Source organism: Bacillus rossius, chromosome 7 (assembly GCF_032445375.1).
Source record: "Bacillus rossius redtenbacheri isolate Brsri chromosome 7, Brsri_v3, whole genome shotgun sequence".
In the NCBI taxonomy this organism is placed as follows: domain Eukaryota; kingdom Metazoa; phylum Arthropoda; class Insecta; order Phasmatodea; family Bacillidae; genus Bacillus; species Bacillus rossius.
Genome location: NC_086335.1, coordinates 67170448 through 67184245, shown reverse-complemented (window position 1 = coordinate 67184245; position 13798 = coordinate 67170448). Strand labels below are relative to the sequence as shown.

General features: G+C 39.7%; 1 protein-coding gene across 2 annotated transcripts; it reads left to right on the top strand.

Moving 5' to 3' along the window:
* Positions 1-1207: 1207 nt before the first annotated feature.
* On the top strand, positions 1208-11579 carry LOC134534269 (G patch domain-containing protein 4). Of its 2 annotated transcripts, none has more exons than XM_063372568.1 (5): positions 1208-1348; positions 3311-3480; positions 7053-7157; positions 9393-9532; positions 11113-11579. In XM_063372568.1, the coding sequence occupies exons 1-5, from the start codon at positions 1303-1305 to the stop codon at positions 11522-11524; spliced, it is 873 nt and encodes a 290-aa protein (XP_063228638.1). In that variant the 5' UTR covers positions 1208-1302; the 3' UTR covers positions 11525-11579. The 2 variants fall into 2 exon arrangements, with proteins under 2 accessions (XP_063228638.1, XP_063228639.1); XM_063372569.1 differs by having other exon boundaries at positions 1298-1348; positions 3286-3480.
* Positions 11580-13798: the final 2219 nt, after the last annotated feature.

Here is a 13798-nt window from a genome sequence, read left to right as displayed (position 1 = left end):
CCGCCCCCAGGTACACCACGAGCGACACAGGGGGAAGCAGAGCGCAGACCCTACCAGCGGCAGCTCTCACAGGTGCCTCCCACCTGGACCTGCTGCCAGCAGTGAGGGTGCAAACACGCCGCGGGGGCCGGAGCGTGGGGTAAGACCGGTCTTCTCCAGGGGGGGGGGGCATTTGACATCGTACCTCCGTGGCCAGTAAAGCCCAGTCCCCACCCCGCCAGCACCAGCCCCCGCTGGCGAAATGCACCCTCACACCCCTCCTCCGCGCAGTCACCATCACTAGTCAGTCTTCGCCCGCGCGCGACCAAGGACAGAAGTGTAACCCGTGAGACTCCGCGAGACGTGAGACCGCGAGACGTGAGACGCGAATAGTGAGATATGTGAGTGTTTTCCGGACGCGAACTCCGCACCGCCGGCGAGCCTAGTGAGCTGCACAGGGGCTGACGACCCACACCCATCGTGGCCTAGCTGCAAGCTAGCCTGGCGCCCATCCGGACCGAACAGTATACCAGCCGACTTCCCTACTAGGCTCACCCGCTAACGCAGCCTCCGTTACCGGGACGACGGCATTATTTATTTTATTTATTCAGTTTTTGATCTGTAGATCCCATATGGAGGTAAGGACTCCGGGATATAGAACAAGTCAAATACAAATATATATATATATATATATATATATATATATATATATATATATATATATATATATATATACATATATACAAACATATTGAACAACCACAAAAACTAAATATTACAGAGTATTTTTACATTTCAATAGTACGAAAGAGAGAAGAAAAAACAAAACAAAAAAACATGTGTATAAGAAAGAGACCTGCAAGCACCTCCCACCCCAGGTGCGCAAGTAGCGCGAGAAACAGTCTCGCCGTGACTTGCGCGATAATCGACGGGCCGCAATACAGCCCCAGCCGCACTCAACACTCCCGGTCGCGAACTATTATGCACAAGTCTACTCCTGACGTCATGAATCATTTTACGAACGAATCAGACCAGGCGCGTGACCGGTTCTCTCATCTCGTTCTCTCGTTCTCTCGTTCTCTCCGCGTTTTCGTTCTTCCGAATCTTTCAAGGTACCGGCTCTCAAAGAGCCGGTTCTTTACATCGCGAACGAATCGCAAGATTTCGTTCTCTCAAAGATTCGTTCGTTTTGAACGAATCGTTCACGAACGACCCATCACTACTTTGTACAGACACTCTGAACTATGGCCGTGGGCATCATGCTGTAGGCCACTATCCAATTAAAAAAAAAAAAAAAAAAAAGGCTGTACACTGTTTACGAAAATGGATTATGCTCGAGACTTGTTGCTGAAGTATGGGTGGAAAGAAGGTATTTTCTTAAATTATGGGTGTAACTTAAATACATATTTTATGCGTTTGTTACGTACAGAAATGCTATATGTACTGGCGTTGTTGCCTCTGTACCATAACCCATTGTATACGTTAGATTAGTTCGAACGCTTGCTGTTGGGTTTCCCAATTTCTGAAGCCTCCTCAAGTCTGTCTATCCTCTCACATCTAATAGCCTCCACTAAAGCTCATTCCGTTCTCTTCTCGTCCTTGCAATAAATACCTGAGCGACTAGATGGGCGATGGGTATTTGGAGGAGGGAATTGGCGAAGGGTGAGACGCATAGGCCATGTGTGATAATGAAGGAGCTGGGGTGGGATACACTACACAGGAGGAAAGTATAGAGATTGGTTAAGTATCTTATGTTGACAAGGAGCGAGGGTGTCTGGGAGACGCTGAGAGACAGGATGATCAAAGGGGTGTATAGAGGGAGAAGTGATCATGTTGGAAGAGGGAAGGACTTGAGGAAAAGGCTTCAGAAATTAGTTGAGTAGGGAATGGGGGGAGGGGGGGACTCCATGCCACCAGAGGGGAAGCCCAATCACAAGTGTATCAATCAATCACCTGCTTTCCTCTTCCCGTGCATCTCCACTCCCAGTGGATCTTCCACTGATGACCCATCCACCCTCTATACTCCCCTCTGCTCAACCTATCTCTTAGTTTTTCCTAGCTCCCTCCCCCCCCCCCCCCCCTTTAACAAATCCATAAACAATTTTACCTGTCTTTCTTATTTCCTCTTCCTTTGCAGTGTGTCCTACCTTAGTTTCTTCATCATCCCTTCTCCTTCAAATACTTATCACCCATCTCGCTGCCCTGCGTTGTACCCTTTATAGTTCTTGAAATTTCCTTTCCGAGGTACAAGTCCAAAATGGCTGCGGCTTATTCCATCACTGGCCTCACCAAAGTAGAATATGCCATTTTTTTTACTTTCTTTTCCTCCCCCTTTATTGTCTTACTAATCAGACCCAGCCCCCTCCTGCCTAACTGAAGATTGGAAAACCAGTTAGGATGGAAAACATCCGTGGCCCTGCTGTAATGTATTGACATTAAATATCCCCGTATTTTAGAAAACTGGCTTCGCTATGTCATAAATAAATTTACGTCACACTAGAGTACGGGCGATCAGGCCAATCTCTCATGGAGAACAGTCTTGGTTACGCTAATAACAAATAAAGAACAATATGGCGACAGCTGCATCAATGTAACCTTAGAAAGGTAATTTGTAAGAAACTGTAAGGAATTTTGGAATGCACTTTTCAGGGTAAATAGAGTAACACCTGTAGTGTAAGAAAAAAAATATCAAAATTTAATTTTTTGTATGTACAAAAAAGTCACTATGTTAGAAATTTACTGAAAATGCTTATCACAATGTACGGTTGTAACAAGTCCGATTGAATTACTTGAAATTCAACTTATGTGCTTGTGTAAAACTTTGGCATATGTTGATTTTGGCCGGGCCTTTACCTTGAACATTGAATACATATGAAAATTTTTGTGGAAAGCCAGAAACCATTGAATTTCTTAATGGGTATACAAAGGAGCCGTAGTTTTTTACTTTTGCCCTAGAAAGTAGAAGAATAATTTAAAATATACAACGTTTCAATTCATAGCAATAATGTTATAGACATTTTCTTGGCTTCCGACATCTTACAGACAATTTTCTTACTCCTTAATTGAGGTTGGATGTTGAAATATTTTAATTTTTAAAATGTTGGCTTATATGGCCAGACACATCTACTTTTTGGCTTCTGGTTTGAATCACACAATCTGCTACACAGACTCTGAAGACAAGAGATGATTTAGTTTTTATTTCGTAGAAACACTTTAAGCCTGTGCTTATCTGTCCTTGATAGAGCTATCCTTTTTCTTTGACCATCACAGGTTATATTTCTGTAAATTTTGATAAGTAAAAAGTAGCCGGCCTACTGCCGCACGGTTGCAGGCAAAGGGCTGGGCAAGAACGAAGACGGCATCGCGAAGTGCCTGAGGCCCAAGATGAAGTTCGACAAGCTGGGCATGGGCTACGACGCGGCGGAGCAGTTCACCAACCACTGGTGGCAGAGCGCCTACGACAGAGTGGCCGGCAACAGCACCGGGCCTCGGAGGAAGAAGGTGTGTGTCGCGATCACACTGCAGGAGCCTCCAGCCGTCGTCACTAGCCCGGGGCGTCCTAGCTGTTCATCTTATTGTAACATGCCCACCAACAATCCTAGGGCTTTAGCAGTGGGCACGACACATACAGACGGGTACAAAACAGAAAATAAAAAAAAGACCATACAAAATTAAAACAAACAAAGATGGGAGACAAAATGGTCACTGCAAATACCTGGACCCCTCCGCCTTATCGGCACCAATGTAGGGAAGCTTACCTGAGATGAAACCACAGCAGGTAGGCACGTCCACAGTTGGACAACAAAACAAAACCAAAAAGACTAGTGCATCAGAAACACCACATGTACACAACGGTATATAAGAACATATCATTTAATGACAGATAAATTAGAACATTAATAATCAATAATATTAATAGCTAAAATACTAACAGGAAAAACTCTTACGGCAGAAAAGACTGTCAACTCCAGTCGCTACGGTTTGGCTGGGTTTGGGCGTTAGAGTGGCCACCCTGGACTCCTTTACTGTAGGGGCCACCCACTCCTCCCGACTTGCCCGCCCCCTGCCCCGAGATCTCGGTCCCAACTGCTGCAAGTGTTTAAGGTCAGAATTATTGCAAATATGGTCATGCATAGGGGAAACTATCAAGTACATACATAGTGATATGGTAATAAAACGTACAATCAAGGAACCCTACAAGAACAAAAAATTCAAAAATAAAGACCAACGAACTATAATAACACTACTAGAAAGTATTAAATGTTGACATATAATTTTATATTTTTTTTTAGAAATATAAAAAATGTATATATATATATATATATTTATATATATATTTATATATATATATATATAATATATATATATATATTTTTTTTAATTTAGCTACTAGACTTGTGAGTGGAGTAAGTGGAGTGATTAACTTCTGGATTTCACGATTGGGGTAACATGGTTCAAGGTGAGTCTATAGATGAGGTCATTTTAGTTGTGGAGAGTGCAAAAAGTGTGAAGTAAAAAGAGTATTAAATTGAGGAATTTTTAGTCTAGTATTATTGAGGAAATATGTACAGTTAATTTTGGAACTATAACAATTTTGAACAAAGAGTGAATCCAAGTAAGTTTTATGGTTAGAAAAAGTGTATCAGATTAGGCAGTAAGGAACCAGAATTTGCCTGCAGTTACGTGGGGAAACCGTGAAGAACCAGAGATCAGGATGGATGAACCGGGATGTTAATCCAGGTTCTCCTGACTGCAGGTAGAATGCTTATCTGTTGCCCTGCCGCGCTTGGTTGGTAGTCTCTTGACCTCAGTAGCGTAGCCAGGATTTGGAGTAAAATAGTGCTATTTGAGCAGTTTTCGGTACTTAACTTTAAATATTGTAATGGTAAAAATATAATTAATTTTTTAATAAAAAAATTGTTAGAGTGACGAAGTAAGAAATTAATTAAAGATTTTTTAATCAATCCAAGTGCCTTGTCCACGTCCACTCAAAATCATAAATCATGCTCGAGGCTTGACAATACAAAAAAAAAAAAAGGAATAAAAATGGTTGGGTTTCGTCAGAACTGGCCTATTCCTGGAAACAATTAGCTTTAGCTTGAAGAGTCACCCAGTCACCACCTGCTTATAATTACCGCGCTGGTTAAATACAATAGGTGTAAGATATTTGAAAACTTGGGACCCGTCACGGCATCGCAACCTTATAGCTTCTGCTCGCGACAGGGGTAGGGGAAGGGAAGTAGAATCGGTAGGGCTCGCTTACTCTTCCCCTCCAGTGCAGTGGCCGGTGATAGCAGTAAGACACTCAGGCTTTTAACTAACCTGCTTTCAGATAAGAAAAATAATGGTGGCTAAGGGGGAGGGGGGTTAGAACCCCTAACCCCCCCCCCACCCCCCTGGCTACGCCCCTGCTTGACCTTAACGTTACAACATCCTCTATTGCAAGATGCTAGCGATAACATTATCAAATATTCAAGATTAGGAATATCTACAATACAGTATGATAGTTTGTACAAAAAGGTAGTATCAGTCTTGCCCAAAATAGTTTTACCTACAACTACATAATTTTACTTAGTGTACAAAATATGTATTTTTTTCCCCCATCCACCAAACAGGTATACAATATCTTGTGACTTAAAGTAAGACTTGTCTTGTGTTTCAAATTCTTGTAAGTGCTTTATGCACACCTTTGAAACTCTTTTGTTCTTATGAATATATAAAAAAATAATAATAGTGATTTCTAAAATAAATGGAAATACACAGAAAGGAACATATTTCCAAAAAAAAAAAAAAATTGGTTGTCTGTAAAGTCGGTTTACGGACGATAGTTAATCATTTTTATTGAATTATCACTATTTTGTATGGATACAAAGAAGGAGTGAAATGAAATCTACAATTTAATTGATAAATTTACTTTTATTTGCACTCATTAATTCAAACATGTTTATTACTTTAATGAAGATATTATTTTAACTATAACTTTTATACATATGCTATTTAACTTCTTCCAATCTGTGTTATTTTGTTAAGGATAGGACGATGATAGGAAAAGTAGGAAACTAATGGGGGAGTTTCAAGGATGATGTGAAGGAAAATGGCTTACCCAACACCAAGATGCAGTCAAAAATAATATATTTGCGCCACGGACTCTGCAGCAATGCTAGGAGGAACGGGTTAGCAAAGAGCAATGAATATGTTACATTGAAATGCATGAAAACAGAATTACGCCACGGACTCGGTCGCAATGCTAGGAGGTTCAGGTTAGCAAAGAGCAATATAAAATGAGCGTAACGGGACACAGCGAAACGGGACAATGTGCGTAATGGGAAACTTTTTCGTGCATGCAGCCGGCATTCATCGATTTATTAGACGTTGACACCACATAATATCGAAATGCAAGTTAATGCACCGTATAGCACCTAAACGCAAAGTAATATGAAATTAAGTAGAATTTAACCAAAACTTAAATAAAATAAAAAAATATAATCTTTTAATGCTTGAAATACAGGGAATGTCATTATTTAAGACAAAACATTATACCAGAGCGCATGGTTCGAAAAATTAATTTAATTTGTTTTTATTGTGACTCTCTAATTGAATAACTTTCAAACCACAAGTGCTCGCTAATTTATTTTTATTGTTCCAAATGTATCTGTTTTAAACCAACTTATTACAAATTATTTCATCGTAAATATGCAGCATATAAATATTACCTCGGTCTTGGTGGAGTAAGTTTTTTGAGCTTTTATAAAAATAAAAACAATAACACCATAATCCTTTGTTTAAAAAATGAAATTGGATTTAAAAAAATCGTTAAATTTTGTGTTTATTAATATGCAAAAAAATTTTAAGTGGAGTTCATTACAGAATGCTGTATGTTGCAGTTTTCCCCCATTTTTAAAATGAATTTTTTTTTTTTTAAAGTTTTTTAATGTTGTGTGCATTTACGAACGTAGTAGTGAGTGCATGTTTTTTGCTACCGTGACATATGCTACATAGTAGGACCAAAGAGAGGCCAGTAGAGCATGAGTGACCCACTAGCAGAGTGGTCACTAGTGAGTGGTGTGTGGCAGGATGGCGTGGAGGGGGGGAGAGACGACGAAGCAGCGGATGTGACCACCAGCAAGCGCCACTCCTCCAAACTGAAGAAGCAGCTCACCTTTGGGACGTTCCAGCAGGTGAGAATAGCTTCTGCTCGAAGCAGGGTTGCCCGATTCAAACCGTAGTGGTTTCAAACACGGTTTAAACCATGTTTTAAACCGAGTGTCTTATTCCACTCTAATAACAACAAAAAGATTTTGTCATAAATTTGTCTTGTGATTAGCGGGAATAATTAATTACTGATCAAGATTAATTACTGATCAAGACTATTTAAATTATCTGAATACATGTTGTAAATCATACCAGCTAAATGTTCCTCTGAAATTAAAAAAATATACATTAATTAGTTAATTCCTATTTTGTGGGAAATCCCCAACTGTACTTTAAATCTCCATTCTGTGGAAAACACCCATTCTATTGAGAATTCTATGGAGAATCCTCCTCCTGTGGGGAAATACCATTTCTGTGGTGAAGTCCCAGGCAGATGTGAGGATTTGCTGCACTTCAGTTCCTCGATGTTGTAACTTTTCTGGTTCAACATGAGTGGCAGAAAGCAGGATGTTGTATGGCTTTCATTTGAACATGGTGAGGACCAAAATTACTATCATATAAAAAAAACCCTGGTTTAAACCAAATAAAACCAGGTGGCTTGGTTTGTTTCCAACCCTGACTCAAAGGACAGAAATTTTAGAATGATTACTGTCAAATGGTACTATAATCTGAGTACTCATAAAATATTTGTATTGGTAAGTCAACAAACTGCTTTACTTAGCAGGTATAAGTTAATGCGAAAATGTACAACTATCATATTTTTGATGAAGCTACTATTACAGAGATTATTTGCGTACAAATTTATTGTGATGAAATTTATGAGGCAATTTTCAGTTTGTGTAAGTGACTTGAATTATGGCCAGTGTGACAATACTAACTGCAACATATCATCACTTGCAATTTTTAAAGTGCGGTACTGATAGTTTAGTATAAATAATGATTGCTGCTACTGATTTTTTTTTGTGTAACAGACTATTTATAAATTACCAAATATTAAATAAAATGATGTTCCATATGAAAAATAAAATTTCAAATCTAAATGCTAAAGAAAATATGGAAGTAAAAGAAAGGTATCTTTTTATTAGATGTTGTATTTTACGTTTTATTCTTAACGTGTAGTTTGCAAAATTGCATGTTAATCGTTAGCCTTTATTTTGCTGATACCGATTGGTGATTATATAAGCTTCTGATTTGAGCTATGCTGGCCAGTTAAAATGAAAGCAAATCAAATTAATACACTTTTAGTACAAATGTTTAATAACTTTAACTAGTAGAACCTCATTAAATCTACCATTTTTAACTCGGAACTCCAGATAACCCACAATGATTTAGAGGAACAAAAGTACAAATTAATATTTTAGGTTAATAAAAAATATTTCATCTGTATTACGGGCAGAGTTATTGTTTTATTTGGTTGCAAAGAATTCGCAAGGTACTGTATCGCAAGCATGTGTTTGCAGGGAGTGTACATGATACGCTGAATTATACTGCGCGGGGAGACTTGAGTCAACAGGTGAAGCATGTTTTGAAAGTGTTTTTGTATAGCATAAAGGATATTTGTTCTGCTAGTACATTTTTTTTAATGTTAATTTTTTTCCAGGAATTTTTTTTTCATAGGTCAGCTCCAGTTACAATTGATCTGACTCTGCAAGATTCTATTGTGTTTGAATTGTATAGACAATGTGACAATGCCAGGCTGAAACTAAAAGATGGTAGCATCTAATCTCTTTATCAGTGATGGGCGAAAGGCGGCCCCGTGGGCCAGATACAGCCTCCAACATAGTTTTGCGTGGCTCTCTTGAAAAAATTTTTTTGCCTACATGTAGAATAATTTTTTCAACCAGACACTGTTATGAAGCCATGGTATCCCCCACAAAAATATTGAAAAAATATTATTTTAGATATCTTTTTGTAATCTGTACTTGTTTCATGATAATTTTATGCTTAGATAGAAAGGCTTACCCCTTATTTTTTTTTTTTAAATAGTATGTTTTAAAATTATATTACAGAATAATACTTGATAAAAAAATTGGTTGTTAGCTATATAATATTTGTTCGTGTGTGTGTCTTGTCTCTTGGACAAGTTTGTAGAAATAGGTGTGTGTATCTGGTCGTTGAGAGCAGTGGATTCTGCCATCGTTGCTCCGTGTAAGAAGTGAACGGTTGTGTGGGCGGAGGGGCGGAGGGGAGGGAGGGGGGGACTCGTGCGTGCAAGTGGAGGCGAGGCCGGGCGCTGCAGTGTCGTGGTTGCGTGCGGACAGATGTCGACGCTGGTGGGGAGCGTCGAGGTGGCCGATCGCGTCCCGGAACCGGACGAGGACGAGCCGGAGGCAGCCGCCCCCGGCCGAGCGCTGCCCGACGAGGAGCTGTTCCAGGCGTGCGGCGGTCGCACCGTGCACAAGTAGGTCACTGGCGCGGCCTCGTGGCTCTCAGGGAGTGAGCTGGCACGGTGGAAACCTTAAAACCCTTCCGAGAAACATCCCGTTTGGAAGTTTCCCTGTCCGGTAGGAATAAAAAGTTGGGCAGTTTCAGAATTTTCTAAGTAAGGTCTCACTACTATATCAAACAGCAAAAAGTCTTGTCTATGATATCGAGTTAACTGTTCAAATACTATTAAAGTCTAAATTGGATGTGGGACTAGACCAGATTAGAAAGGAAGTCAAAACAAGGATTTATTTATATTTGTTTTGGAAAAAAAAAATTAATAGACATAATATATATACACACACACACACACACACATATACACATATTCATATATATATATATATATATATATATTCATATGCATAATATTAAAAGAAAATTAATTTTTAAAAAAATATTTCATGTGTATTAAATTAAAGTGTTTGTTATATTCATTATTTTTCAAAAACTGATGACTTTGGCCACCTTACAACCTAATAGTTCTGGATACAATACAAAGTGCATCTGCTTGGAGTCTGCAGAATGTAATTTATTAGTACATACTCACTATTGAGATATTTTTTTTTTGGAGCTGAGGAATCCAATTGACCCATTCACAGTTACAAATGTATTCACCTAGTTATGTGTTTACATTTCTCCGTGTCCTTGTTCTGACCAAGCAAAGGTGATGGCACCAAATGCTGCCACTGTCTAGCTTTGAGTCCCAAAGTTCACGAAGCTCGTAGCAGAAGCTGGTGGGAGGACGTCGGAGCTGAGAAGCCCACAGTTAGTTTACAAGTGTGTTTGTTTTACAGACAGCACCGCTGTTGTGGAACAGCACATATTATGATGTGAAAAGTTATTTTTATATATTTTTTAATGACTTGTAAACTATATAGAACACGTGTGCCAAGTAATTTTATTACAAAAACAGTTTTTTATCGTAGTAAATGGCAAGTCTGCTAACTTAAAACATTTTATTTTGCTCTCCACCCACCGTGGATTACGTATCCGGATTTTCGACTGTACGGATTGCCTTTGGTCACACTTAGTCCGGATGAACAAGGTTTAACTGTATATTAAACTGAACGATGAGCACATTGGTTATTAATAATGAAAGTACTTTATACGGAACTGTTACCGTACGTGAAACAAGGTGTAAGGACGTATATGCACTGTAAAGTAGGTGATCCTTCAGGAGGAGGTAGTTCTGTATCCAGGGGCGTAACCAGAGGTGCGTTTTAAGGGTTCAAACCCCCCACCCCCTTAGCACCAAATCTTTAATTAATTTCTTATTCATCATTCAAACAAATTTCATATTAAAATTAATAAAAATTTTACCATTACAATATTTAAATTTAAGTACCGAAAACTGCTAAAATCGCACTATTTTACACCTTAAAATCCAAATTTTTCCGGGGGAGGACCCCCGCATTAATACGGGGGGGGGGGCTCATGCTTCTCAACACCCCCCATACACAAATCCTGGCTACGCCACTGGCTGCATCGACAGTTGGGACGCAAGGCTGGCCGAGTGCGGCTGTGGTGTGACGGCGTGGCGGTGCGTGTGTGCAGGGCGGCGCGGCACGGGATGGGCCTGAGCGGCAAGATGGCGAGGGTGGAGGCCCAGGAGCTGGAGTTGCTGCGCAGCCTGGGGCGGAAGCAGTCCAGGGGGAGAGAGCGCGACGCCGTCTCCGCCCGGGAGAAGAAGAAGCACGAGAAGAGGGGGAACTGCGATCAGGAAGTCGACGTGGGCGCAGAAGTCGGTGCGGCGGGTGATCCTGAATCCCGCCCCGAGGACGCGAACGGCGTCTTGAAACGCAAAAGACGCAAGAAGCGGAAATCACGCGAGAGAGACTGGGGTGATGAAAGTGCGGACGTGGTGGAAGGAATGTGCGATGGAAGGCAGGAGACGGCCGAGGAGGGTGTTTCAGATGAGAAGAGAAATAAGCATAAAAAGAAACACAGCAAGGAAGAGACTAGATGACGAAGGTCCTTATTAAGATGTAAATAAATATTATTTTACCTTTTTGATGATCAAAGTGTTTGTTTGTTTTGTGTCAGTCAGATTATTGACCTTAAACCTTTGTCCAAAAAAAATCATACAACCATACATTAGTGCAAGGGATGAAAAATAGTGTTTGAAGTTAAAAAAATAATTGCATATCTACCTTAGTAGGCATAATATGATATATTCAATGCTGGATGCCTTTAGTTAATACCTTCAAAATATTTTTTGCTGCATAGAAAAGGAGAAAACGTTAAATCAATCTTTTTTGGAATATTGGCGAACATACAGATGGGTTTCATGTGTATTTATCTTTTTTTTTCATTTTACTGTATGTTAAAATTAGATTTGGAAAGCATTCAATATTCACAAATAATTTTCGACTCAAATACAAAAAAAAAGAATTTTCAGAGACCTATAAGTTTGACATTTTGCTATACATTTGATGCCTTGTTACCGTCAGTTGCTTGGTGATTGGTTCTAGGATGGGCTTGGTGTTTACAGACACTTGCAGTATTATTGATCGGAGGTGTTCCTGAATGTTTCCTGCTGTGACACATGATTAGCAAGGGAGCTGCCTTGTTGGTGAGGAGGGGTGGGGGTGTTTCCCATCTCTCGGGTCACTTGAGCTGTGCATCACGGCAGGCACTCAGCTCCAGCGAGCACCTGAGCAGGTAGCATCTACAGTGCAAGGGTCCTTAATCAGGCATGCCGGGACCATGGCCGAGTTGGATTATTGAAAGTGAATACCCTCTTTTATGGCATAATCGTCGCACTCGCGTAATGGTCACACCCATATTTTAGGCCGTCAAAATTGGGATAAAAAAAACTTCTCGCGTAAACTTGCATGATGATTTTGGTCCTGCTATTAGATGCCGAGCGCTTTGTGTAGGTATCATTTCTTTATAAAACAATGTACATTGTTTAAAATAGAAATCTAATATTTATTTGATCATTTCCACTTACTTATTTAATTAACGAAAAAATACGAAGTTGTCTGACGTGTAAATTTTCTTTTAAAGACGTTTTTAAACGTTATTTTATTTCCTTAATGAGATCGTCTGCGTCGCTGCAGTGTACCGATGTAGGTATCTTTTCCGTATAAAATGATGTATTTTAAAGTAGAAATCTAAAATTTAATTCAGTCATTACCACTTATTTATTTAATTAATGGAAATACAAAGTTGTCCGACGTGTAAATTTTCTTTTAAAGACATTTTAAACATTATTTCCTTTATCTGATTGTCTGCGGTACCGCGGCATACCGCTTATAAAAATGTAGCCAGCGCTAGTTGGCATCATTCATGTTTGGTTATGTTGCTTCCTGTATAGAGCGCGCGCACGTAGTCTAATATCGATATCTCGCCGATTGGATGCAACGCGCGCTATTATATGCCGAGTTAACTACATTTGATAGCTTGCATTCTTTCGTGGCAAGTGTGTACTACGACACATTAGTTCACGTCAGATTCAAGTGGCTTGCGTTCGCGTTAGAGTTTTGGTTTTTCTGTTTAAAGTTGAAGAAAGGTTTTTGTTTAATGAATTATTAGTATAAATTGTTTGGTGTGCTGTTGTATACTCCACCTTTTTTTTTTTTTTTTTTTTTAAATAAACGTACTTTCCATGAACTTTTTTTTTATGAATAACTTTACCTAACAAAAATTTTTTTCCCAGCATAATTGTCTCACCCCTACTTTTCAAACTTGATTTTAGAATAAAAGTGTGACGATTATGCGAGAAAACACGGTACTCACTACAGTTTTAACAGGCGTACCATATCTAAAATGTAATCCTGTACTAAACATAAACAATAAACTCGGAGCAAACCGAAAATTCCGGAAGGGCAGTAATGCAAATCTGGTGGCCAATGCTGTAATTCACCTGGAGAAAAAACAAAACTGTGAACGCGACAGAATTGCAGAATGAAGAAAGCCTGCTTGAAGACTCTCACCGTACGGTCCCAACAACGCAGGCTCTTCGTAGGCAAGTACCCTTACTCCGCAGGCTGGTGGCAGCTGCCTGCCATTGCACAGCGGGACCAACATGAAAGTGCTCAGGAATACACAGACATTTCATCTGTCTTGCACAGCCACAACTCGCACCTATCCTAGGATGATGAACAGAACTGTAACTGGGCCAAATATGCTTGTGCTGTGCTATCGTTATAACTAAAGACAAGATTTTATTATTTTTTTCCAAGGCCAATTTAGTTGTGTTTATGGATTGTGTTTATTCGTAAAGATAGCATGTTAT